General features: G+C 45.1%; 1 protein-coding gene and 1 long non-coding RNA gene across 4 annotated transcripts in view; both read left to right on the forward strand.

Annotated features, from left to right (window-relative positions):
- The first annotated feature begins 13,018 nt into the window (after positions 1 to 13,018).
- Positions 13,019 to 19,440, forward strand: LOC119142613. The gene is made up of 3 exons (XR_005102352.1): positions 13,019 to 13,311; positions 18,772 to 18,857; positions 19,215 to 19,440. It is a non-coding gene; the product is annotated as an uncharacterized LOC119142613 (long non-coding RNA).
- Positions 19,441 to 22,449: 3,009 nt separating this feature from the next.
- LOC119142726 (E3 ubiquitin-protein ligase rnf213-alpha-like) overlaps positions 22,450 to 27,248 on the forward strand; it is a 66,028-nt gene continuing 61,229 nt past the window's right edge. For 2 of the 3 annotated variants that reach the window (XM_037375986.1, XM_037375987.1), the window contains exons 1-5: positions 22,450 to 22,628; positions 23,666 to 23,843; positions 24,934 to 25,016; positions 25,384 to 25,480; positions 25,826 to 26,070. In XM_037375986.1, coding sequence (XP_037231883.1) covers positions 23,738 to 23,843; positions 24,934 to 25,016; positions 25,384 to 25,480; positions 25,826 to 26,070 — 531 coding nt within the window. In that variant the 5' untranslated portion in view covers positions 22,450 to 22,628; positions 23,666 to 23,737. The remainder of the gene's footprint in view (positions 22,629 to 23,665; positions 23,844 to 24,933; positions 25,017 to 25,383; positions 25,481 to 25,825; positions 26,071 to 27,248) is intronic. The other variant, XM_037375988.1, reaches the window with a different exon arrangement.

The following is a 27,248-nucleotide window of genomic DNA, read 5'->3' on the forward strand; positions in this document are numbered from 1 at the left end:
CCCACTAGAAAAAAAGTCAAAGCCTGTGAAACTGGAAAGAGCTACAAAAAATGTAGTAGTGGAAAAAAAAAAAAAGAGCATAACAAATGTTTCCTGCACAGACGATAGCCACAGTCAGAAAAAAAGAAAAAGAAAAAAAAAAAAAAAAACAACACCAGAAAACCAGAGAGAAAGGCTTTCATTACCCTCCTTGCTGGGTAGAAGCAAAACTAATTAAAAAAACAGTGGGACAAGGGGTATGCCATAAAGTCTCACCGCACAAGCATGGCCCCTTTCTTCTTTTTTTTTTGCTAAAATTTTTATACATTTCCAAGTCCTGCCCATCAGAATCTGTAGGTAACAAAGTCGAATAAGTTGCTAGACCCTGTCTTCTCTTCTGGGACCAGTGTTGCTGCAAGTGTGAAACAAGAAATGGAGGCGTTCCCGGTTGCACCGTGATTGCTTTTCCCCTTCTGACTGCACCATAGCCAGCTGGCAACCATAGCCACTGCTAATGGGGAAAGCAGTTTAGAAAGGAAGGAAAGTGTATCAGCAGTCTGGATGCCGTTCCAGTAGCAGCACTTAAAATGAAGCTGAAGTCACAAAATCGGTCAGCTCACCGTGGTCCTCAGCAACTGGCACCTGTGTCAGCACACCACAGAGGCAGAGGGAGAGAGGGAACAGGGAAAGAAGGAAGGAAGGGAGGAAGGAAGGAAGGAAGGAAGGAAGGAAGGAAGGAAGGGAGGGAGGGAGGGAGGGAGGGAGGAGAGAAGGAGGGAGGAGAGGGAGGGAGGAGAGGAGGAAAGAAAAGAAAGAAGGAATGTATTACTGTATAAAGACATGGGAACTGTGTGTTATATAGTGTCATTGATACTCCAGTAAACAGCATGATTATAAGCAACCTATTGCTCAAACAGGCTCTATGGTTAATAGCAAAAATTTACCAGTTAAATGTAACGGCCAAGCATCAATTCCCCTGTTAAAAAATGTCCAGAAAGTTTATGAACAAAGTCTCACTGTGGTCCTGTAATATGTGTGAAGTAAATGTAGCCCTTCAAATGCATTCATAGTCTGATGCAGCCGTTACTTCTCCAGGCACTGACTCCTTGTCATGTCCGCTGTATTGAAGGTATGAGACAAAACAGCAGCTGGAAATAAAGTCTGAAAACTTTGCTCTGAAAAACAGCTTTCTGAAACTATGCAGTCCTATATTCAGCAGATCTCTGTCGGTCAGATCCTCTCTCAAGTGATTAAAATAAGCTCTCACCCACAGAAGAGCTGACACAGCCCAGAAAATTATTGACATAATGCAGAATGAGAAGAATGTATTCATTATGTTTCTGCTGTGATTAAGACTATAATATGAACTGACCGCTCAAATATCTTCCTTCCCCCAAACAATTGAGGTCTGGGCGTGCACTCTCAGCTCAGGGAAGGGTCCTTGGTGCCTGCTGCCCTACAAGGTACCACTGTCATGTGTCCTTCAGCTGCAGGGCCAGGCCAGTGCAAAATGTAGGGGCAGGAGAGGGAGAAAGGCCATAATAAAAACCTGCAATTTGGGCTTGGATGTTGTAAACATGGGCAAAGCGGTAAACACTGTGAGCATCTGACCTGGTGCACACAATCTGTGTGGTTTGAGCCCTGTGTATAATTAAAGAACACCTTTTACTCCATATACATCAGGGCTATGCAGCAGCACAGGAGCTGTTTTCCAGGTAGTACTCCAGGTCACTATCATTTCTACCGCAACAAACCAGCCCATTTGCCTGACGGAAAAAGACAGCAGCGCTGGGATGAACAAGCATGCAGCAAACTGTCTCACCCAGATCATAAGTCTTTATTTATCTTCAGCTCTGCTTGCCAGAGCAGGTGGTTTTCACATCTTTAAAAGCTCTTTGCTTCAGGTGTCTTTTATCACCTTGGATATGTTTACGAGACTCCTTGCTCCTTCTGTGCACACTTAAATTGAATTTATTCCCACGTTTTCTCCCTTCTTGGTTTCCACTCCTCCCCATACCTTCCCCTTCAGCAAGCTCATCCTGAGGAGATACTCATTTTGGGGAAAAACTCATGTCTGATTTTATGAGGATGTTTGTATGTATGCACAATCTCTGCAAGTCTCAGTTTGTTGGTGGCTTCTTCATGTCCCATTTTATTCATTTTTGAAGCTTAGAGCTGGGTTTCTACATCCTCTTCTGGAATCCTAATACGCAGCCTGAATTTCAAGGTCGTAAAGCTCTCTATAGGTCTTACTGAGCTCTGAAATAAAGCCCCCAGGAACATGGTCTGGGAGAATAGAACGGAATAGTATAGAACAGAACAGAATAGAATAGAATATGATTTGTTTAGACTGGAAAAGTCCTTTAAAATCATTGAGTCCCACAGTCAACCTAGCTCTGCCAAGTCCACCACTAAACCATGTCCCTAAGCAGCACATCTCCATGTCTTTCAAATACCTCCAGGGAGGATGACTCAGCCATCTCCCTGGGCAGCCTGTTCCAATGCTTGACAACCTTTTGGTGAAGAATTTTCTCCTAATATCCAATCTAAACCTCCACCACCACAACTTGACACCATGTCCTCTTGTCCTACTGCTTCTTACTCGGGAGAAGACACTGACCCCCATCATGCTACAACCTCCTTTCAGGTAGTTGTAGAGTGTGATAAGGTCTCCCCTCAGCCTCCTCCACTCCAGGCTGAACCACCCCAGTTCCCTCAGTCACTCCTCACAGGACCTGTGCTCCAGACCCTTCACCAGTTTCATTGCCCTTCTTTTGCTACAGCACCTCGACGTCCCTCCTGCAGCGAGGAGCCCAAAGCTGAACCCAGGATTCGAGGTGCGGCCTCACCAGTGCCCAGTACAGGGGGCGGTCACTGCCCTGGCCCCGCTGGCCACACTGTTTCTGACACCAGCCAGGATGCTCAACAAAGGTGTAACATGGGATTGTATCTCAGACTCAATTCTAGGCTTGAACTGTTCAACTGTAGCTGCAGAACACTGCAGTAGGGACATTGTGAGCCTCCCAGCCATAAAATAAAAACAGATGATGCCTATTAGTGTTGCTATAGAGCCAGAGTGGCATTTTAGGATTTAAGGAGATACGTGGTATTGCAGACGTTTTCTGTCTGTCCTAGCAAGAGATACAGGCAATGGAGTGCTGGAGCCCACTGCCAGAGGTGGAAAGGGTTGGAGGCATGAGGCTCAGGAACACACTGATGCCCCTTTGCTGGCCTCAGGGTTTGACTACAACTAATTGGCAGCACTTTATATCAAGCGAAGATGAAAACCCCAAGGTTCAGAAGCCAGGTTTCCCATGGAGAGAGGTCATGGAGGGTTGCTGAACATGCACACAAGTCCTGGCTTAACAAAATGCTGCCTAGCTTTCAGTATCAGAGGAGAGACCCTATTTCAGCTGAGGGAGAGCTGCCCAACAAGTAATTGCCTGGGAACAGAGTCACTGCTGGCACTTTGGGGTAATCAGGCAGAAAGGAAAGAAGGGATATGAGAGATGAGAAAGGTCACTGAGTATATGAGGACCAGTGCTTTTTGACACATGGGATTTGCATGTCCCAGAAACAGACAGGGTCTAATGAGGCAATCCAAAGGTTGAACAGGGGACTGAAGGTCTCCTTGAACTATTAATAACCAGCCACTGGGGTAGATTCTTTCAGCTCCACTAAAAACATAACTGTCCTTTATTTCATATTGCAGTAAGGCTGATCTTAATACTGTTGTTGCTGAATTACTTTATTTGGCTTTGTTGCTTTTACATTGTCAAGACTTTATTTCTGTTGAGCAGCATGTACTCCTCACCTTGTTGCATGCTATACTAATAATGCTTTTATTATGTATTTTTAGATCCTTCCCACAGTGTGCAGAGATCTGTAGAGCTTTTTTAGCCCAGAATATCAACAAAGCTTACTGCCAAAGTTCCTGGTAGAGGTACTGCATCAACTTACTCTGATTGTCCCTTGAAAAAATTAGATTGTTGCAATGTGAGTGCAGAGCAGGGGTCAAGGTCCACTGCATATGAAAATGGAATTGATTACTCCCAATGAATAGAGGCTTGCAGCTCTTAAGAACACTATACAATAAATATATTGGCACATACTATGCATTTGGCATGCTAAACAGTTTGCTGAACTACTCCCTGCAGCATATTTTAATGAAATGCTGACAGTTTGGCATCTTATTGGATAACTGCGTTCAGTGGCATCGGTCACAAATGACAGATGTTAAGGAAGGCATACAAAGCACCCTGTAAGATGGCAGCTCCTCTGTGACTTTCTGCTCCACGTTGCTACACTTTTGGAATTTATCATAGCCAGCAATTAGAAATCAATAATGAACACATGGCATTCCTCCAGTTCACCGTCTAGAAACTTCTGCCTCTAAGCTCCCCCACAAAAAAAAAAAAAAAAATGGTATGCAGATATTCTTCCGGAAGAACTTGGTCTTATCTGCTGGAGTAATGCCATTAGCATTCCATGTTAGATGAGATGTGAGAAAGAACAACTTGCTGATGGAGGGGCTCTGCCTCTTGCTCCGGTCCTGCTTTGCTGGCTGGTACACAGGGCAATGCAGCTGATGATGGAAGGAACAGGAGATCCGCAAGGGCCACTCCCAGCTCCAGCTGTCTCTTAGACATGGCCAACACTGGCACAGAACCTAGGACTGGCCCTACCTCTCCACTGCTTTTCTGTCTCTTTTTTTCTGTGCCTGAGGAGAGGGTTTATTCATGACAAGATTAAAAAAAACACAACCCAAACACCTTTGTCACAGGTGGGGATTTTTTAAGCTGAAATAGTTCCACAGTGGAAGTAATCAAACTTTACAAACACTTCTTCCTATCTTATATCCTCACCTGCTCCTAATGCTACCATTACCTGAGGTCTCGTGCTACGATAATGTTTTTCTTACAGTCGCTGCGTCAAAACTATAAACAAATAAACCGGTAGGACCTCACCTCTCCCAGGATCACAGCTGCTTTTGAAGAAGGAAAGGCTGGAGACGTGGCCCTGATTCTTTATGTCGTTGGTGCCACCCGGTGTTGACAGACTGGAAGTGGCACTGCAAAAGCACCCGCTTGAGAAGTCTCGGCCGATGGTGCCTCTGGAGCATGTTCTGCAGCCCTGATGGCACTGCCAGTGTTGTGACCGAGGTGTAGGGAAGAACCAGGAGATGAGGATTTTTTTTTAAATTTCAGATGCTGGTTGAGATCGATTGGCATGAAAATGCATATGGGTGGTCGTCTAGGTATTTAGTATCTGCAGTAACCAGAGATCTCTCAAGTTAGTCTCCTCTGTGTGAAACATTATGCATTGGGCTGCCTGGCTGGAGAGCAGCCACTACACACAGGAATATGGTGACACATGATGAATTCACATGTGTGCCCGGTCCCGTGTCTTAGGCAAAGGTCTCCACGTTGAGGATGCCACATTGTAGGGGTGTCCTGTGTGTAGGTCCCTGCCACCAGGCACAGTCCTTGACTGAGCACTGTGGCCTCTCTCCCTAGGTTTTCCCATTTCCATGTAGCTGATGGACTCATCACACTGTGAGCAGCACACCACTGGTGCAAGTGATGGTAAGGAATGAAGGAACTGGGCACCTTGTGCAGAACCTGTAAGGTATTAAAAGTCCACACATTGCCAAACATTAACAGTTACATTCCATTCTCAATAACTGATATGCCTTTCAGATGGGCTAAAACGTTTTAAAAGGTCATGGTGTCTTTCTACAGTCTTTAGTGACCACCTCTCTCATGTACCAGCCAGAGATGCACTTTAAACAGGAGCCTTTTCCAGCCTGTTTCCACCCATTTCTCTTCATCAAAAGGCTCGTCTTTTCTCTAACACTTTCCTAAGTGTGAGGAGAGTGACTATGGGGGACACCAGCTGGTGTTCTCATGTGTGTTGAATGGATCTTAGGACCCATATTGACAGGAAAAGCTAAAAGTTCAGAAGCCTGCAGGAAATACACTCAGGACTTCTGGTATGGAAGCCATGCCCATTTTGATGGCTTATCCTTAAATCCAGCCTGGCCTAATTCTATGAACATTTCCAGCACCTGCAGCGCATACATTGTTACAGATTCAAACTGAAGGAAAATGGAAAGCATCACCTCGGCAATGCAGAGTGAGAGTCCTAGCTTCATTCTTTTAGTTGTGCAAAGAGCATATCTCACTCTGGGGGGTGGCATTCAGTTAACTGAACAGGGGGAAGCATGGGGCTGCAGACATGAAGTGTAACTGTACGAATATTGGTTGCAAAAACACCTGTGTGAAAAATATGTTATGACCTCTTTACACAAAAACTGTTACTCGGTGTCACAACCCAAAAGGAGTTGTTTAGGACAAACTCACTCCCCTTGGGACCAGCAACCAAGGTCATGATACCCTTAGACTGAATTAAGGTGAACTGACACCAACCAACTAGTTTCTTGACTTACTAATACAAAATAGAAGGCATGCGGTTAGATACAATAGCTCAATGGCAGTTACTTTAACTGGATGAGCTAGTCCCATGCCACATTTTGTTACCTAGATGTGAGAACTATTCAATAAAAAGAAAGGGGAGGGGAGGGTGGTGGTGGTGGTGTGTGAAGAGGGAGAGAGGGTGAAGATACCACCACACATGGATCAAATTATGTCCTGTTGGTCTTCTTCACCCCCAGGTGCCTTGGTGGGGGGGTCCCACCCAAGCTTTCATCAGTTCAAGTTTTATGCTCTCAAGAGGACACCTCCTCATTTACATACAAAGTGAGGGTGGGTGTAGTCTGTGTAAGCTCAACATGTGAGCAGTGGTCAGTGGTCGAAGGGAGTCTTCATCAGTGGCTGTGAGGGGTTTAGGTAACCCTTGCTGTGCACATGAGCAGTTGCCAGATGTTACCACAGGCATTTCTTCCAGGAAGAGCTAGCTAGATCTCACCTTTGTGGAACCTAAAAACTTTACATCCTACATCACCTCCTTGTGGTTACAAAGTTATGCAACAGCTTGTTCCAGTTCCTCTCCAATCTGAGCAGAACCACTTTTTGTGGCAACAGCTCATTCCAGTCCCTCTCGAATTTGTGCACTAAGCAATATTTAAGGCAATTATCAATATATAAGTTCCTTGCACTAGGTAGAGTCCAAGTCACACTGTGGGAAAAAAAAAAAAAAAAAAAAAAAAAGAGCATCTCCATAAGAAAAGAGAAGAATGGCTTAATGATAACCTGCAACTTGCCACCAAATCAGGTGTGGATGACACTGACAAGGGTCCAAAATGGACCGGTCCCCTCTAAATGTGAACCTGTCTCAGCACAACACATATTTCTATCCTAGATGGATTATATATATTTTTGGTAGATACCTGAGGGGTTTGTCTCCTTTTTGAAGTTGGCAGCATTGTGTAGGTTGCTATGCCAATTCACTTCTCTCCGAATCGAACTGTGCTACACCATGACCCATGCCTCTCAGACTGCATTGAGCCTGGGAAGTTAGTTTGGCTTCAGATTTATATCCAGTGAGGAAGTGAGGAATTTTCTACCTCAGTGTTGTTTTGACCTTGACAGACAAGTCTTGTGGGGACAGTGTCATGGTTTAACCCCAGCCAGCAACTAAGCCCCACACAGCCACTCACTCACTCCCTCTGCATCAGGATGGGGGAGAGAATCAGAAGGGCAAAACTGAGAAAACAAGGGCTGAAACAAGGACAGTTTAATAGGTAAAGCAAAAAAGTTAATTCATTCACCACTTCCCATTGGCAGGCAGGTGTTCAGCCATCTTCAGGAAAGCAGGGCTCCATCACACGTAAAGGTTATTTGGGAAGACAAATGCTGTTAACTTTAGCCCCCGCCCCCCCTTCTTCTTCCCTCAGCTTTTATTGCCAAGCATGATGCCATATGTTATGGAACATCCCTTTGGTCGGTTTGGGTCAGCTGTCCCAGCTGGGTCCCCTCCCAGCTCCCTGTGCCCCCCCAGCCCACTCGCTAGTGGGGTGGGGTGAGAGGCAGAAAAGGCCTTGGCTCAGTGTAAGCACTGCTCAGCAGTAACTAAAACATCTCTACATTATCAACACCGTTTTCAGCAAAAATCATAGAATGGTTTGTGTTTGAAGGGACCTTAAAGAACATCTAGTTCCAAATTCCCTGCCATGGGCAGGGACACCTCCCACCAGACCAGGCTGCTCACAGCCCCATCCAGCCTGGCTTTGAGCGCTGCCAGGGATGGGGCAGCCACAGCTGCAACCTGCTCCCATGCCTCACCACCCTCACAATAAGTCCAAAGCATAGCCCTGTACTAGCTACTATGAAGAAAATAAACTGTATCCCAGCCAAAACTAACAGAAATAAGTACACAGATGTCTTAAGGAAGAAGTGTCAAAGAGGGCATCACAGGACTGTGTCCTTTCTCAGTGGTACTTAGTCTGATTTTGGTGCAACAGCTCTGCATTTCATCTATCAGAGAAAAGAGCCAAGTGCACTGTCACCAGTACTGGAAACCAAAGCTGCTGAAATAAGGCCACAGACCAAATACAATATATTATATGTTACCCTTGTTAAGAAGGGGTGTATATAGGAGAGCATGAGAAAATACCCAAGCAGTTGTGAAGGTGGGGATTCTTCTGAAACTCAGTGGAACTGCAGCTCTGAATTAGGGTAGTTCCAATGTTAAAGGCTATTGCTCTTACCTTCTGAAGACTTCCTCATTCCCTTTTTCTTAGTTCTTTCATATTACACTTCCTCAGTTCTAACAGATGAAGCCATCCACCTGTCCAGATACAAGCTTCCTCTTCTCCACCTGAACATTCTACTGCACTTGCAGGTCTTCTGGATACAGATTGTCCACTTGTCACTAACTTTGCTAAGTAGTTTGCACCCTTAGCTCCACCTTTGGCTTCTCCCTACGTACAGGTTTTGATCAAGAAGCCATAACTTTCCTTACGAACCAGAAAATCATCCCAGTAGGTTTCTTCTCCATTTTTCAGAAGTCCCGTGCTTGAGTTGCCCTTGCTTGGATTTCATTGGTTGAACTGTGATCCTAAACCAGCTTCTTCCACAGACACCATGACTTCTACTTTCTCTGACAGAACTAGGCACCTCTTGATTAGTGCTAAGAGGCAGAGGAATTTTTTTTCCTTGAGTGTTTCAAGGTTCCTGGTCCCAACCATTAAGGGAATATTGCCATCTACCTCTTTAAGAATGATTCTGTGGATCAGTCACCCCAGATGCAATGTTACCCCACTGTGATAAATTACCTTCATATGCAGTTTCAGCCAAGAGGAGTAACAGGGTACCTCCATGCAGACCATCCAGACCTTTGCGTTGTTAGTGTTTATCGATATGAGACAGATAAGAGATGTGAGTCAGTGCATATACATATGTTTCAGAGTATCATGGTGACTGAGTCACTAGAAGAAAGCTTACTCTTTCTTGAAGGATCACTTGATAACTTCTTGCCTAAAAGCATGAGAAAAGACATCTGACCTAAGAGAGAACCATGAGCATCTCTAAGCTTAGTACTACCTGTTCCCCAGATCCCAAAACTAACTATTCCCCATCTTCCTTTTCCCTTGTTATGTATGGGTCTCTGCTCTTCCAGTGGCTGTCATCCACTCCTAAATTCTAGGGACTGTGGCTGACCATGCTGTACGACAGTGTTTGACTGGCCCGTTACCCTGTGACAGGCCATATCTCACCTTCACTCACCTCTTGTCAAAGGGTTCATGCTGTCCACATCGATCAGCTGTCCCAAGTTAGCTCCACAGGTGAAAAAACATGTTGTGGCTTCTGGAATTGTGGTAACTGGTTTATTCTTGGATTTCCAAGGCAACATACAGTCTCCCCTATTCATTCACACTTTGACCATAGACTTCCACTCCATCCAGTTAGCCGAGTCTCTTCCCTAGGCCTTCACAGAACAATGTCCTGCGTCCACTTTGCTCTTTTAGAGGTTGTTGCATAGTGTTACAGAAGTTAGAATAGCTCATTTACTATGTTTTACAATACATTTTCCCTTTTTCATTTATACTACCTTGACACAAGCCTACCTCAGCAGTAACTCACTGCACTGCCAGCTGGCAGTCTGACAGCTTGTATAAGCCTAGATTTGCAGTCAAAAACTCTGGGCAAACAGACAGCCATGGGTTACAGGGGATGGTTTTGACTCAAAAGCCTTACATGCAGTTTGTTAATGCATGGACACTGACATAAACTCGCAGCTTCAGGAAGTCCGGTTCTAGTCCCATTGCCCAGAAGGATGCCAGCAGCAGCACAAAAAGAGAAATAAATCAATCAGACAGTCTGTAAGTGCATTGCATAACTGGACAAATAAACAGATACTAGAAACAATAAAACACTGTAGCTATTTTCACCTTATCAGGCCGAGCCTTCCAGACAATCAATAGGGAGAAAAGGAAAGGTCACTGACTGCCAGAATAAATCTTACCCAAAAACCACAGCCAAACAGCAGTAGCTCCCACTGAGAAGAGAAAGACATGGCCTTATTGGCATAAAACCAAGATTAAAAAGTAGCAGTGAACAAAAGTTAAAGCATAAACACTATAGACTACAGAAATTATGTAGAAAAACAGGATATTCAAAGCATTGTTGGGGGTTTTTTTAATTATTTTCTCAGTTTCTTATAGCTACAGAGGTCTCTATTGCCTTTTGACACATGGAAAAAGAGTTTTGGAATAAAACTTGCTGAGCTAACCTGATCAATGCACTTGTAAAGTAATAGCTTTACATATATTTTCATGTTCTGGAGATTTTTTTTAGTTATAAAAATCTGAATATATTTAGAGTCCTAAAGATATTGTCCAGAGTAGCTTATTTTTATGTAGGTCAAATGCTGGTTTAAAGCTATTTCAGGACAGATTTTGGAGTCAAACTCACCTTCACTGAAGCAAATCGCTCAGGAATCAAGTGTTACTGAAGACAGTCTTCTGCCCTGTGCATAAGAAAAACTTGGCTGAACCCCCTGCCCAGCGATGGTGATGCTCGCCACAGGGTCACACACCTCAGTGGCTGCACTCGGGAAAGCTAACGTTAATCATGCTGCAAAGGAAGCTACTACTTGCCAGCCTGTGTTGGTTAAAAAAGTACAAGCTTCAGCTGTGAACCATTCACTGCTGATCTTAACCCACTATCTGGCACAGTTGTCCTCTGCTGCTTTATACCAGTCCAAAGCACAGAACATTTATTTCCCTGCTGTGTGTTACAGTGAAACCACAGTCCAGAAAATCTACAGCTTTATGGAATGCTCTGTCACCGCATGGGCCACACAAAGGCCTGCAACATGGCAAGAGATACTGCTATATGATCATTTACTGTAGAGAAATGAAGCTGACTTAATTATCATTGATAATATACAACTGTGGGCTGGCTTCAGGGGCAGCGGGTTGGCCAATGTAGATAAGATGCAGGCGGCTGGTTCTGTTAAGTGGTTGGGCAGCCAAGGAAAAGAAAGAGCACACATCCTGAATGAGGTGAGACGAGGAGAAGGCAGCAGAGGGACTGACATGAGTATGTTGGTATGAGATGGTAGAAGATCTTGTTGCAGCTTGATAGTCTGGAGAGTGCTGTGACAATTTACATCTTTCAAGCATCCTCCAGCAGTCTACAATTCTGCTTGGGTGTTAGTAGCCACCAGCTCTACATCCACCTGTGCTGTTAAAAGCTAAAGTGATTATACATTGGACTCAGAGTTTGTTAACAGCTATAGACAGAAATCCTCATTTCTTTATGCCCATAAGTGTGCAGAGACCGGATCAGGAATCAGCCCTGCCCATTCAGCATGCTGAGCCAACACTAGATTGTATCCCCAACTACTTCAAATAAAAGAATTATTATGGCTACTTCATCTCTCTTTGTTGACACTGGCAACAAACAGATCCTCTGACAGAAGGAAGCTTTGATTAAAAATCTGAGGGAAAAGGGGAAGCCGTGCTTCCTAAGCTAGGTGTCCAGATACCATAGTTTAACCCCAGTAGGCAGCTTGGCAACTAAGCTGCTCGCTCACTACCTCCTGCACCAGGGTGAGGGAGACAAGAGAAAGGGTAAAGATGAGAAAAACCATAGGTTGAGATAAAGACAGTTTAATAAGTAAAGCAAAAGCCACATGTGCAAGCAAAGCAAAACAAGTAATTCATTCACCGCTTCCCATTGGCAGGCAGGTGCTCAGCCATCACCAAGAAAGCCAGGCTCCATCACATGTAACACTGTAACTCCAAACATCCCCCACTCCTCCTTCTTCCCTCAGCTTTTATTGCCGAGCATGATGCCATATGATATGGAATATCAATTTGTTCAGTTGTCCCAGCTGCATCCCCACCCATCTTCTTGTGCACCCCCAGACTACTCACTGGTGGGGCAGCAGATGAAACCGAAAGGGCCTTGACTCTGTATAAGCACATCCCTGTATTACAACACTATTTTCATCACAAATTTAAAACATAGACCCATACAAGCTACCATGAAGAAATTTAACCTTATCCCAGCTAAAACCAGCACACCAGGAATACTCAGGACTATTTTTTTCATTACCTTGTTAAACATCTAGGTCTTAGTAAAAAGCTTATGGTAGTAATAACCAAAACCTTTCATGACTCTATAGTTGTGAAGACAGGAGTTAGTGAAGGTAAATAGGGCAAAACACCTGGCTTTTTAGTCTGGTACCTAAATGAGATTTCCCTCCCTTTATTAGCAACATTATATAAATAAACAAGTATTTAACAGCAAAATACAGGAGTACCCCTGCAATGCACCTGAGGATAACTTGCATTAAGTGATAAATAACCTTCGCAGAGACAAATTAAATTAATTGAGGTGATCAGGTATCACAGGCACAAAAAAGGTGTGGGCTGGATTGTAGTGGTTGCTTGTGGCAAAGAAGATCTTGCTCTACTGTCCTGTGACCGTACATCAGACTGAGGTGCAGACAGGGGTTTTCAGCAATGCTTTCTGAAGTGCTGATAACATTTGGATAAGGTGCCTGTATGAAACTTCTGAAGTGCTCATATGAGGAAAGCCTTGGTCCTTAGTAACTGTAAGTTGCTTGTCATCCTTTGTCAGCAAGCTCTTGCTCATTGCTGGCAACCTGCAGGAGGAAGATAGCACTATCTGTGTCTGTGCAGGCTAATGCCTGCCTGCAGAAAAATGCACTGAGCCTTTGGGCTAACAGAACATTCCACTTGCCCAGCCTGAAACCACTGGATGAAAATTACTAAAGGGGATGCACTATTATCTACCCAGTGGCACTAGAGACCTAGTAGACCCTGGATGGGTCAGGATCAGGAGCATTGTATGCCTCTCAGGAGAAGATCACTCTGGGCTGGGAGGTTACCATGGCAGGGTAAGTCATGTCACCTATCCAGTTGTGGCAGAAGCGATGCTATCTGTGAGTGAGTAGTTTGCTAGGTAGGGGAATCTCCATCAACATAAAGTGCAACATCAGGCAACAGTCAAATCTGTTATTTGTATGTGAACCTGACTACAAACAAGGTGAGCAGCTCCTGAACTACCTATGGACCAGCTGCATAGCTCTGATTAACACTGCCCAGAAGGACCTGAGCTGGGCAGCACCAGCAATAACCAATTGCTCTCTTCTTCAGAGAAAAGCAGTGTCAGGAACACAGATTTGGGCAGTCACGTAAGATTAACCATGGAGAAATATTAACTGTGCTGTAAATCTGAATGACAAAAGGAAAGTATAATAACACAAACATAGCCCATGCACCCTCAAAGTGACCTGCTCTTTGCAAAGATATTGCTTTTTGCCATGAGAAAAAGATCATCTCACAGAGACTACACTGAAAATGCCCTAAGGGAAAGAAAAGGCACATTGGTCAATGATAGGTGCAGAGACGGAATAACTCAGACTATAATTAAGGGGGAAAAGTTTCACTGCTCTCCTGATCTATTCTTAATATGCCAAAATGATTTATCAGAGACTTTAATTACATGAAGGAGTTAAGAGCTTATTTCTCTTTCCTATGAAGGAAAGATCACTGATGAGCTGCAACCAGGGGAGCATGCCACACTGAGACAACAACCTTTGCTAAAATACTTGGGAGAACAGAACCACAGTTTGAACTCTGCCCACTGAAAATAAGATTAAAGGTTATTGCTCATTATAAGTGCATGCTAGAGAAAACAGAAGAGCTTGTACTGATATTCACAGGGCTAAAAAATGGGTTGCAGACTTAGAACTTGAAGCTCCTGTAAGTTTTATGGGAATGAGGAAAAATCTACGTGGCTATAGGCCAAGCATAGCTCCTGGGTCTCTGTACATGCAAATAAGTTGCACCTAAATTTGGCATATGAATTTTGCTGATTTCATTCTGAATATTTTGCACAACATTAGGAAGTGTTGCAAAGCATGATGTCAGTGAAGAATGAGGAGGGAAAATACTGACAATTAAGTAAGCTTCAGAAAAAGCTATGAAAACTGCATAGCACAGCCTGCACAAGATCTTTCAGAACCAGTGCCTAAGTCTCTGTTTGAGCTCTTGTCCTGCTTGAGAGGTGTCTTAGTGCACGCAAATGTTTTGCTGATTGACTGGATACCAAGAAAAAATGAATTCCAAATCAGCTATAAGAACAAATGCAGTTGTTTATATAGCAATATAATAAAGGAAAATAGCATACAATATGATAAAAGGATTCAGTACTAGTTATTATGCACAATATGATGAAAGAGCAATAGGAGCAAAGCATGAAATCATTACTGCAAAGCATTACAGAGACTAAGCAAAGGATACATCACCAATTACCACTTCATGCAAGCCCCATTGCAGGTGGCAGCAGGAGTCTCTCAGTGCATTCACCTGTAGGTGAGGCTTCTGGCCCAGTCCCAGAACTTGCCCACCTTTATACTCAGTGAAAACCAAAAACAGTTTACCTATCTAGTGTATGTAATTTTTTAAGTTTAGGCTAAGTGCAGATGTGCACTGTCTCATGATTTGTAAGATACACACATGGTGGAGTGTTGGCCAGGCACCCAAGTATGGTGGAGTTGCCGTCATGACATAGCTGCACACAATATTTATTGTCTGGATGGTTCTGCTCATATCTTGCTTGTTCAGGGGGCTCAGGACAAACACCACCTGCTCATTAAAGTTGTCCCTGAGCTCTCTGTCCAAGACTTTTTCAAAAGCAGCAATCAATTAAATAGATTTTGACCGCACATGAGTGTATGTGCTACTGTATTACCTGTGTGTGCTTTTAGTCTCTGAAAAACGAGGTGCCACAAACCAGATGCAGGGATGTTTAGCTCCATCTTCTAACCTTATCCACAGGAGGCAAGAGACTAGAATAAAAATGTGTTCTCTGTGCCTACCACCTAACTCTCACACAACCTATGATACAGCTGTGCTGTGGGACAATTGCAAACCTGTAATTTCTTCCTGCGGATGAAGGCCCTGGGGTGATTTACAAAGCAAGCAACTGCAGCTGTTTTGGCTAGCTTTCACCATTTTGAATCAGATCCTGTAATTGTTTAGCACATATCTGTTTCATGCAGCCAGGAGTACAGTGTCTGATGGCCTGAGGCAGAATTTCTAATTTGCCCAAATAACATTCAGCATAAGCTCCATATGATAATTAATCAGTGGTCATTAAAGTAAGAGATACATATGATGTCTCTGATGTTTATTAAAGCCTTTTCATGTCATTTTAATCACAGTATTGCCATGGCAGGATTTCCTTTTATTTAAAACAAATTTTGTGCCTTACAAAGTGTTTTGGGGTTTGGTTTTTTTTCCCAGGTGCCTGAGAGTCATTTCTAATGATTATTTCTCTCTCTTAATAGTTTAGGATAATGATTATGGAAGCAGCACTGTGATAAAAATAGTCCCTAGATCAGGAGCCTCATACATCTCAGATGCAAATGTTTGGGTTTCCTTAAGCTTCGGTACAGACATTAGGCAGCATTACTGCTCCAGAACATTCATTCCCCAGAAAATGCAACAGGACTAAGCCTCTCTGAAGTAAGAACAGATAAAGTAAAAAAGACCAAAAAACAGGGCGGGGGGGGGGGGATGAAACAAAATCAGCCAACTCAGGGATCAAAAAAGGAGTATCAGATTTTCCAGAACTCCAAACTCACAATTTAAAGCACGATGAATTTGCAGTCTACACTCACATCAAATCAAGAAGAAATTGATTTTTTTATGAGGAAAATGAAAGGTTATCCTGCTGCATGTTTCAGTGTCTTGAACAACAGCTTCAAAACTCATTTTCACAAGGCATCTGGGGATTTGGGGCCAGATCCTCAGTGCTATTTAGGTATGAAACTGACTGAAATCGCCAGCAGTGAAGGAAAAGGGAAGGAAGCAGAGCACTTGGCTCTAGTGACTCCTCAAGACAGGTGGGAATAAGAGGAGCCTGAGAATGCAACTCCTGACTGGTGAGGACAGGGAATATTTAAGATGTCTGTGGTGCATGAGATAAGAGCTGGGCTATTCAAAAGAGCAGAAGTTAAGCTTTACAGGAAGTTTAGGCAAGGTATTTTGTGTTATTTCTGTCCTGTTACACTCTCTCAAATTTTCTTTTGGATGGTCCTGTGTTTACACAACAGAAGGTGAACACAGAGATGAGTTAATACCTTTCATTACTAAATCAAAGCATTTGCTCTCCATCAAGGGATAAAATATAGCCACAAGACCAACTTTAGCTCATGACCTGCCATGGCATGATAGTACTCTTTAGCGTTCTAATATGGCATGGCAAAGTTAAGATTCTAATTGCAGTAGCAAGCTAAAGGGAAGATTTAGAAACATATCAAAGCATACATATACTTTCTACAGATACATTTTCACCTTTACATATTCATTTTTTTTCAAGCCTTTCCTGATCTAGTTTTTCTTTCTGCACCACAGTATCTGAATTTTACAGGTTAACTGTCTCCCACATATATCGTACCAGCTTCAGCACTTTTTGACGTTATAGTAATATCACTTTACAGTTTAAAGCTTGCACTTGGTTGCTACCCAAAACCAACCTCCTAAATAAGTCCAAGCATTGTAACTTCAGAGAAATGTCATGTCTTCAGGAGGGATATTTTTCTAACAAGCAAAATCACTTTAATCTTTTCTTGGTAAAGAACTAGCTGCTGCATATATCATCCCATCTGCAATTCATTCGCTTACATTGAATATGGGCCTCTCAAGCAGCTAGTTTCTTCTACTTGTAGTTCTGCAGAGCTGAAAATCTTTGAAGGGCTGGCACCTACCAAAACCCCCACTTCAAGAAACTGTGCTATTTCAGACAGTTCATCTGTATCTATTGCATGCTCATTTTGGCTGGGACGGTGTTAAGTTTTGCTTTACCTATTAAACCGTCTTTATCTCACCCCACTAGTTTTCTCCCCTTTACCCTTCTGATTCTCTCCTCCATCCCGACATGGGGCGGGGGGCTTGGGGAGGGGGGATGCGGGGAGTGTGCAAGTGGCTGCATGGTGCTTAGTTGCCAGCTGGGGTTAAAACACGACAGTCCTTTTTGGTGCTCAGTGGGGGGTTCGAAGGGTTCAAGATAATGACAGATTTGATTGGAATGTGCCAGATCAAATTTATAGCTGTTATTGCTGTTTAGCTATTGGCAGGCTCCTGTGCTTGCTATGGGGCTTGCTTGCTCTTTGTATCTTTCAGTTTAACACTTGTTAGAAGCTGCTTTTTGCTTTCACTGCTTGCAGTACTGGCGTACTGCACATCATCTTACTCTGCTGTGTCTGGGAACATTTTGATGACAGCAGTGGCAATGCAGCTGGGCTGGCAGGTGACCAGGTCATCGCAGCTGTTTCTGTGCTGCCATACTGGACAGGCTGGAACTCCAGTGTGAACTCAAGGCAAAGGGACTGTGACCTGTGGATGAGTCCACATGGAAGCAGGACACCCCGAAGCATCCGTGGCCATGGATAAGTCCACACCAAAGCAGGCCCACTGTAGATGAATTGTAGAGGAATTATAGAGGAATGAAGCTGGGTTAATTAACATTGGTAATATACAGCTGTGGGCTGGCTTCAGGGGCGGCGGGTTGGCCGATGTGGATAATGTGCAGCTGTGGCTGGTTCTGTTAAGGGGTTACATAGCTCTAAGGGGTATGGAAGAGGTGAAGAGAGACCTGGAAGAAGCAGAGGGAGGAGATAGAGTATCCTGCATGCAGGAGAGACAGGGATAACCCCTGGGGGAAGAAGGGTGCCTGGATGAGGAGAGGCTGGCTGGAAGAGGAGTCTGGAGAAGAAAGAATACAGATGCAGCAGAGGCAAGAAGCAGGGTGGACTGACCTGAAGAGGATTAAGAAACAGCACGGACAGTAGATGAACTTCTGAAACCCTGTGGGGGATTAGTGGTTGTGCCGGGGCAAGGTCTGAGAGCTACTAATTGAAGTTAACCTGGTATGGGGTGGTAAAAGCCTTGCTGCAGCTGCCTAGTTTTGAGAATGCTGCGACAGTCCACATCAGTGTGTTTGTAGCCAGTTACGTCTGTGCCGCAGCAGGTATACCTCTGAAGGGATTGTGGCCCAAGGATCAATCCGCACGGGAGCAAATACACCTCAAAGCATCTGTGGCTGTGCGTGAGTCTATGCTGCAGCAGGTATACCCCTGGAGAGACTGTGGCTCACAGATAAGGCTCCACTTGGAGCACATACAACTCTAAGGGGTTGCAGTCTGTGGATAAGCCCAAGCTGGAGCAGGGAGAAGGGGAGAAGTTCATTGCAAAGTTAAATGTGATGGTCTGGTTCAAAGGGAGATTGTAATGGAAATACCTTTAAATTGCTGTAACCCATTATTTGAGCTACAATATTTGACTTGTAGGAACCACCTGAACCAATAGAGGACAAGTCTTACAAGAAGCAGTGCAAGTGCAGCAGTGACCTGAGCTGAGCTGTCTTTGGTGCCCAGTAAGTCCATGCAGCACATCACCTCTCCTGTGCTAAGTGGCCACCGTAACAGATAGAGCCCAAAGTCATGGACTACATGAACTCAGTGGACACTTTACAGGGCTGTCCCATGGACTAGGGGACTGATCTGTGTATTATATCAAAGAATGGGGAGGGTGGCTCTGGTTAATGAGGATTTATTGGATAACATGGGACCTAAGGATGATGTATATGGTATGGAATAAGGGGTAGAGAATGTGCTTCTTTTGGCTGGGGTAGAGTTACTTTTCTTCATGGTAACTTTTATGGGTCTATGTTTTGGATTTGTGCTGAGAACAGTGTTGATAACGCAGAAATGTTTTCGTTACTGCTGAGCAGCATTTACACTGAGCCAAGGCCTTTCCTGCCTCTCACCCCATCCCACCAGCGGGGGGTGGGGGGAGAGGGGGGCGGGGGCACCAGAAGCTGGGAGGTGACACAGCCAGGACAGTGACCCCAACTGACCAAAGGGATATCAGTACCACATGGCATCATGCTTGGCAATAAAAGCCAAGGGAAGAAGGAGGAAGGGGGGATGTTTGGACTTACGGTGTTACATGTGATAGAGCCCTGCTTTCCTGGTGATGGCTGAGCACCAGCCTGCCAATGGGAAGTAACGAGTGAATTCTTTGTTTTGCTTTGCTTGTGCATGTGTTTTTTGCTTTACCTATTAAAATTCTTTTATCTCAACCCATGAGCTTTCTCAGTTTTACCCTTCTGATTCTTTCCCCCATCCCCACACAGAGGGAGAGAGTGAGCAGCTGTGTGGTGCTTAATTGCTGGCCAGGGTTAAACCATGACACATTGCCACAGAAATCATTCACCACAGTATTGCTTTTGATGCTAAAATAAAGTGGCAGCTCCTAACAAAATCAGAAGATAAAATGACAAACTACTTAATCTGTTTCAGCTCCAGGGGTTCAGACTTCTTGTAAGTACTTACTTTAGCCCTTCACCAGGACTAAACTTTACTACTTGAAAACCCCACCAGAAGAGCTCTTCTTACCTGACCCCTGTCACGTAAACACACACACAACAGGATTACTCAGGCAAGAACGATTTGGGTAAATAAATATAACATAAAGATTACATGTCATTCAGCTGATGTTCTCATAGGCTACCATATGTGCTACTTGGAACAGTGAGATGGATTTTAACACAATAACTTGAAGTATTTTACTATTCTTAATATTTGGTACATTGATGAAATAACATTCATGTGGTAAAGCAAATACCCATTTAAAATTAACAGAGACAATGCTCTATGAGACAGTGTAGTTAATGTTACAGAACCAGGTTTTATCTTTCCTTTTTGATAAGGAAACAGCCAAAATATATCCTGTAATATCTGCTGCTATGCTTGCAGAATCCCTTGGTGCAAGTGGCTTGTTTAAAATTATGTATTTTAATGCTGATTTCTGTGGTTCTCAGCAGGATTTAGGGCTTCAAACCCTGAAAATTCTACAGGGGAATTTTGCTTTTCCAGCGTCTTCTTTTGATGAGCTGGTTGGTTGGCTTCTTAAAAAAAAAAAAAAAAGGGCGGGGGGGGAGAAGAATAAGATCTAAATACAAGTTTTAGAAAAATGTTAACCCTAAAAGGTAATCCAAGCAAGAGCTTCAATAGAGTAACACAGACATATGTTTGAAGAGAACATTATAATGCTCTGGTTTTGCTTCAAGCTCAGCATTCTTTTTCACTTACCCTTGCAGCTGTGTAAAGTAGCAAATATGGGAGGGGAAGTCAATGCTGGCAGCTTTTCAACTCTCTTTCTTATGAGCTGTTTTCAGTGACAAACTGGGAGCTCCTCTGTGCTTTTCCTAAAGAGCCTAGAGATACCTTTCCTCTGAGATTGGCTGGCAGGTACAGAAGATCCCATTCTGGCAGAAGGTATCAGAAGTGGTTGTTCTACCACAGGGCATCTGTGAGTCCTGGGACCAGGAGTGGGTCTCAGCAGCCAGCTCTGCACGTGCCTTTCACCACCTTGGTCCTGGGGCTGGTCACCAGCCACTCCACACAGGAGCACGAAGCTCAGAAGTGCAGAGGAGTCCCCAGGCTGGGGGCAAAGCCTGAGGAGCACAGCATGGAGACCAATCATCCTGTCCAAGCTGTCAGTGCTCTGGGGCAAAGCATGAGTCGAGCTGGGGGCTGTGACAGTTTGCCTGTTCTGCAGGGCTGGGTAAGGCTGCAGTGGGGAAGATGCTCGCTGTTTGACAGCTCAACATCTCTGTTATTGTGCAAGGTGGGAGCAAGTGCTGGACAGTCGCTTCTTGCCCACAGGCTGCAGTCCTCTTGGTCTTGTTTGCACATCTTGGTTTGTTGATGTGTCAGCGTCCCCATAGTTGCTGAAGCAGCAGTCTTATTGTGCTGATCTTTCAGTCCACTGTTCCTTCTCTTGATCTGAACATGCTTTCTATGGGTAGGGTGCTCCTCCTGGACAGACAAGGTCCAGCTACCATTATGCTCTCCTGAATTTACAAATGCCTCATATTTAATTTGCCTGCTATTCTTTCAGATATTGACAAACTTTCTTTTATTTCTTCCTGAGTCATGGAAGAGGGAATGAAGTAAAACTTGTACTGCAATGACTGGGGCATGGATGGTGGGTGAGGAGGCCAGGTCTCGAGGAAAGGACCTCAAAGTATATGCAGGGGACACTGCAGATCAAGACTCCTTCCCAGCAGTCAAAGCATCTCCCGTGAGCAGCCCCAGGGTCTACTGCCCTCCTGATGGCAGCCTTGCTGGTGGCCTTGGCCATGTTCTTCACCTGGGACTGCTCCACTGTGCTGGGCAGTGGAGCATTGACCTCTGGCTTTCAGCCCCATGTGCAAGGACAGAAGGTGATGGCTAAGATCTAGAACAGGGGTCCTCAAACTTTTTAACCAGGGGGCCGGTGCGCAGATGAAGTGGCAGGCAGTCATCTGCGGCTGCTTGGTTCCCCCTCAACCCCCGGCTCGCGGGGGGGGGGGGGGGGGGGGGGCGGGCAGGGGGGTCTGTAAATACCGGGGGCTGGATTTAGGACCCTGGGGGGCTGTATCTGGCCCGTGGGTCGTAGTTTGAGGACCCTGATCCAGAACATCCATTGGGCCAGGGGGAGGCTGAGGGACCATGGACCATGAGGGAACCTATGGGACTAAGACTCATCAAGTATATCTGGGGACTTGTGTAGAAAGACTACACAGGACATGTGGCAGAGATCTCTTGATCCTGAGGACAGCCAGAGCTGGAGAGGGGTGAGGGGAAGAAAGCCCCCAGGTCCCTGGAGACACCAGAGTATTTGTAGAGCTGAGACACCCCGAAGATCCCTGGGGCACAGAGGGATATGCACATGGGGTGGGGGAATACCTTGGGGTAAGGATCCTCGGGACCATGGAGGATCTGTGGGGCAAAGACACCAGTGGAATCACTGGGGAACCCAAGGAATGTGGGAGTGGGTGATATCCATGGGGCCAAGGCACCCCAAGATGTCACCGGTGCCAGGGGAGGCCAGGGCTGTCCCACAGCATGGCAGGATGGCCACACACCCCAGCAGGGCTCTCACACCCCTGCAGATCCTAACTTTTGTTCTTGCTGAGGAAATTCCACCTCCACCCTGCGACAAGAAGGAAACAAACAAGGCGCCAACGCGTCTTGGATAATTCCTTTCACTTTCCAATGATTACCGAGAAATGGCAGCTGGCAGACCCAGGCGGGTATAAGAGGCTGCGACAGCCCAGTCCGGTGGGGAGATGCACCTGAGGTGGCCACAGCACAAGGTAGGGGCTGGCTCTGGGGCTGGGGACTCCCAAGGCTTTTGCACAGACCTTTTACAGACTTTAAACCCAAGAGAAGCAGGAGGATTTTGGGGGATATTTCTGTGGGTGCTTTCCCCTGGCAGGGTCTCCAGGCAGCCCCACATCTCTCCTGGGGCTTCATCCGCTCTCTCCTGCCTCACTTGGCCCTGGGGCTCACCCTGCAGAGCCTCAGCTGCCTCCGAGCTGCCACTTCCAGCCTCAGATCCACAGGCTGCCTGGGCACCCATGGGGCCAAGAAAGCCTCCCCATCTGGGTGAGGGCAAGGGGGGCTGACCCTGCCCCAGTTTCCCCTGTCCCAGCTCACAGCCAGGCCAGAACAGGGCACTGGGTCTCCCCATGCACCTGAAGCAGAGGCAGGAGGGTTTACAGCCCTGTTCAAATTGTGCTTGCCCATTCCTGCATCTCAGGAGAAATACTTGGCAGGAAAGGAGAAAAAATAATTTTGAATTGTTTTCTAGTTTTGCTGTTTCAGAGGAAAAAAACATAACTGCAAGCATGGGAAAGGTACTGAACAGGTGTAAAGCTTTTAGAGACCAAGCTAGAGAGAGAAGGAGCTGAGCAATGTGCAGTATGGCTGAGCGCAGTATCAGGGATGAGGGAGGGGAGGACACCAGAAAAAGTGTGAAGCAGGGCACAGAGTCTCCAGGACAGAAACTTCAGCTTTTTTGTTTTGCTTTCACAAATTAGAGCTGGACTGAGATGAACTGTGCTCATATAGAAAGTCTCAGTCCATAGAGGTTCCTTAAAATGCATCCATGAAGTCACATTTCCAGGAAAGGGTGTAAAAAACACCTGATTTTTCCATGCTCCGGAACATTCTCAGAGGTGCTGACAAACCCCTACATGGCTTGAAGATGGATTTGAAATGAGTGAGGCTGCAACCACTAGATGAGGTTCTCTGCCTCACTGCATGAGGCAGGGGTAGGGATGGGGGAGATAAAACGACCAGACCTGGCATTCTCAGGCTGATCTTTACGTTCTTTTAACCTTTCCTTCAGATCTTTAGCTCTGAAGCTGCAAGTCTCATTGCTGAAGTTTTCTCCTTGTCTGCCCCGGTCTGAGCTACTGCAATGGAGGGTGTAGAGGGTGACAGAGAGGGCGAAAACAAAGAGAACCCTTACCCTGTTCCTCCTTCCACAGAGGAAGGCAGCAGTGACCTGCTACATGATAAAGAAGGTAACAGGAAATGTTGTGGGTGGAGATTATGTAAAACAGCCACCAACCGACCCCGGTGTTTATAATCTAGCAGCTTGCTTCTTCATACAGTAAGGAAAAGCCCAGTAAAACAATGAAAGCCTATTGAAGGCTTCCAGCTCCTGTAATGGAGGGTGAACTTTATCCTATGTTTAAAATATCTGAGCATTATTTTTAAGAAAATGTATATCAAGCTAATCTCCCATCAGTGCTACCAGGAAAAAAAAAAAAAAAAAAGCTGCTTCGCTTGGTAAAAAGAAAAAGATGGTGAACTCCCTTCGGTCTCCCTAGGCCCAAAGAAAGGTTGTCTGCAAGAAGCAGCACGTCATGTTATGTGACAGCCGGTCTCTTACCCCCCGGGGATTTTGTCAGGGAGCCTGCAGAACTAGAAGCAAAAGATGCCACAACTTGCATTAAAGGCCCTGTAACTAACTTTGTCCCCAGTGGGGACACAGACCCTGCCTTTACTTTCCTATGCTGGTCCCAAACAATAGGGAGGAGCAGTGCTGATGCGTGCGATTTTACAGTGCTGTCAGCAGGTGGGACGGCTGGATGAGCACCACATTGCAGGCACAATCTGCTCTTACCACACAATTTAGACACAGGCAAGTTTGGTTCGGGGTGATTTCCCTTGGAAGGGCCAGAAATGTGGCAGAATTTCAGCAGCAGGAATCAAGAGCTTCCTGACTTCATAAAACTTGGTGTAAGCCCTGCCCAAAATGAGATCTTCTCGTCGTCTTTTCCATGTGCTTCTCTTTTACCCTTTTCAATGACATTTTCCTTCACTGCACTATTGTTAACTTGTCTCTACTAAATCTAGATAACTGGCTTGGATTAGATATTCCAGCTTTCAGCTGGCTCAGATGAGCCCACTCACTAGGGTGGAAAGCTGGGCGCTCTGACTGCTGGCTCAGCCCAGACCTTTCAACAGATTCAAACTGGAAAAGGGGAGCATTCTGAAAACTGTTGATGCTCCTTCATTATTAGGAGCAAAGTGAGAGGGCTTGGTATTATTGTAGCAGATATGGTAAAGATAGACACTGGGCTCAATACATGCATTTTCTTGCACCAGGAATGAAATCTGCAGAACTGAAAAGCAACAAGCAGCAACCTCTCGGCACAGACCATCTGACAGCTACCATGCTTGCACCCCAGGTATAAGCTATAGGACCGAACACTGAGGTGGGAACTCTGTTTCTCTAGGTCCAGGGTGGCCAAGTTACATAATTTATGAGCATCACTTAGCCAGGGTCTGGAGCTGCAGGGGAATCCAGGGACTCATCCCATATGACCTGAGCTTCACCCTATTTGCTGTCCCACAGAGAAGCTGGCAATATGAGTGGATACTTGCAGGTTGTAGACTCTCTTAACGACAGCTGGCTGGCAAGGGAAAGTAGTTACGAATGAGACAACCACATGCATTAGATCCCCAGAGCTGGAATTCATAGTCCTTCCCTGTGAAAGCCAGTCCTCCATAATCTTCTTTGAAGAGTGTATCCTGATTTTTAAAATATTCCCAAAGGAAAGCTGTGATACCACTTCATCTCTGGGATTGGTGAGAAGCGAGCCCTCAACCGAATATGACAGCAAGTCCTGGAAGATATTGCCCACCAATTCAGGTACAGCGTGTCTGGGAAATATCTTGATGAAGCAGAAAAGGTTAGGAAAACTGAGGCAAAAAGAAGGTCAGTATTCCATCTTAAGGAGTAGAAGGGCCTTCCTGCTCTCTCCTATATATTACCTTGCTGCTGCTCCCCTCACTGCCTGTGTTGCAGCATCATTGATTCACTTCCTGGCTCCTAAGAAGTGAGCCTGTGAGACAAAAGATGGGGCCAGCCCTGGGATTTGCCCTTTGAAGGGAGCACCCCTAAAAAGTGGCCTGGCTGAGACCTCTCCTGGATGATCGTTGCTCTACCCAGTTCTCTGACAAGTTAGTCTGCAGGTTCCTGCAAGCAGTGTTTCAGGCCCCAAGGCTTCCTGTGTGCCCCTCTGCTGGCCAGCTGGTGGCTTTGGGTCACAAAGGGAAGGGCAGGCACCAGCAATGGGACCAGGTGGAAACCTTGATCTCACTTTGTGCTCAGCTCCAACTGCTGCAGAGGAAGAGAAACTCCAGGTACACACAGCCAGTGCAGAACTCTTGAGAGATCATCATTCTCAACAGAAATCATTCTCCCAGTCCACAGATGACACCTCTGTCAGAGCTAACGAGGTGAGTTTTTAATTGACTATCACTGATGTCCAATGAATATACTCAGGCCAAAAAACTTGTGACAGAAGTCATGGGGTGAGAAAATTGTGCTTTACCTAAGACATTTCACTGGTGACTGAAACCCTTAAACTGAGATATTTAATGCTAAAGAAGATATATGCTGCTTCCTGTCTCACTAAAAAGGCCCCGTTAAGAAGCCTGAGTATCATCCTTGCTTGTTCTTCCAAGCTAGTGATTCCAAAGGGATGCCATGCCCCAGCACAGGGCTCTGGGAATGCTTTTGGGTGGAAGAAGCAGGAACAAAAGTATGGCTCTGACAATACTACAGAGCAGCTTGTACTCTGAAGAGATTTCCATATGGCCATGTCCACTCAGTATCCAGTTGTTTTATGTCTTCAGGATAGTTCTGAGAACTACTTTGACTTTGCCTTCTTTTTAACCATCATCATGGCAAATGAAATCTGGTGTCTTTCTGCTTTTTCTTCACCCATATAAAACAAACAAAAATCTAAATTTTGAGGTCTGACCTATTTTTTTTCCCATGGAACGAATCCATCATGAGAAAGCAGTTTGGAGAAAGATAATTTCTGCTGAAAGGCTGTTTAATTTTTCTCACATAAAAAGTAAAATCTTTGCTTGAAAATTCAGATTTCCCACTGAAATTGGGAATTGATCATTTCCCACTTCATTGATCAAGCCCACTACCAAACTATAAAAGTTCTAGCCTAACAGATTGTATTGATTTATTGCCACGTAGAAGCAGGGTAAAATCTCTGAGTGTAAGTACACCTTCAAATTTCAGAACTTTGTGTGAACATTTGGGCATTACTGGATTAGGCTAAAATATTCTGAGAGGCTGGAATTTCTGTGCTGCCAGTATTCCTGAGACAAACAATATTAGGCCTTACACTGTTTATATCTTTTTCTTGCCTGCTTCAGGAGAAGTTATTCCCTGGCCAGGCCACAACCTTGCTTTGCTTTAACATTGCCTCAAATGCTAGAGTTCTTCCAAAAGTCCTTTGGCACTTACGGAAGCCTGGGCTGATACAGCCCACAGCAGGGAGACTAATTATGGCCATTAGTACACATATTCTTCTCCTTGCTGTGGCCCAGCAACTCCACTCCAGGAAAAGGCCCATGCCCAACAAGTCCCAGCATACCAGCAGCAGTCTGCTGTG

Source organism: Falco rusticolus, chromosome 2 (assembly GCF_015220075.1).
Source record: "Falco rusticolus isolate bFalRus1 chromosome 2, bFalRus1.pri, whole genome shotgun sequence".
Lineage (NCBI taxonomy): Eukaryota > Metazoa > Chordata > Aves > Falconiformes > Falconidae > Falco > Falco rusticolus.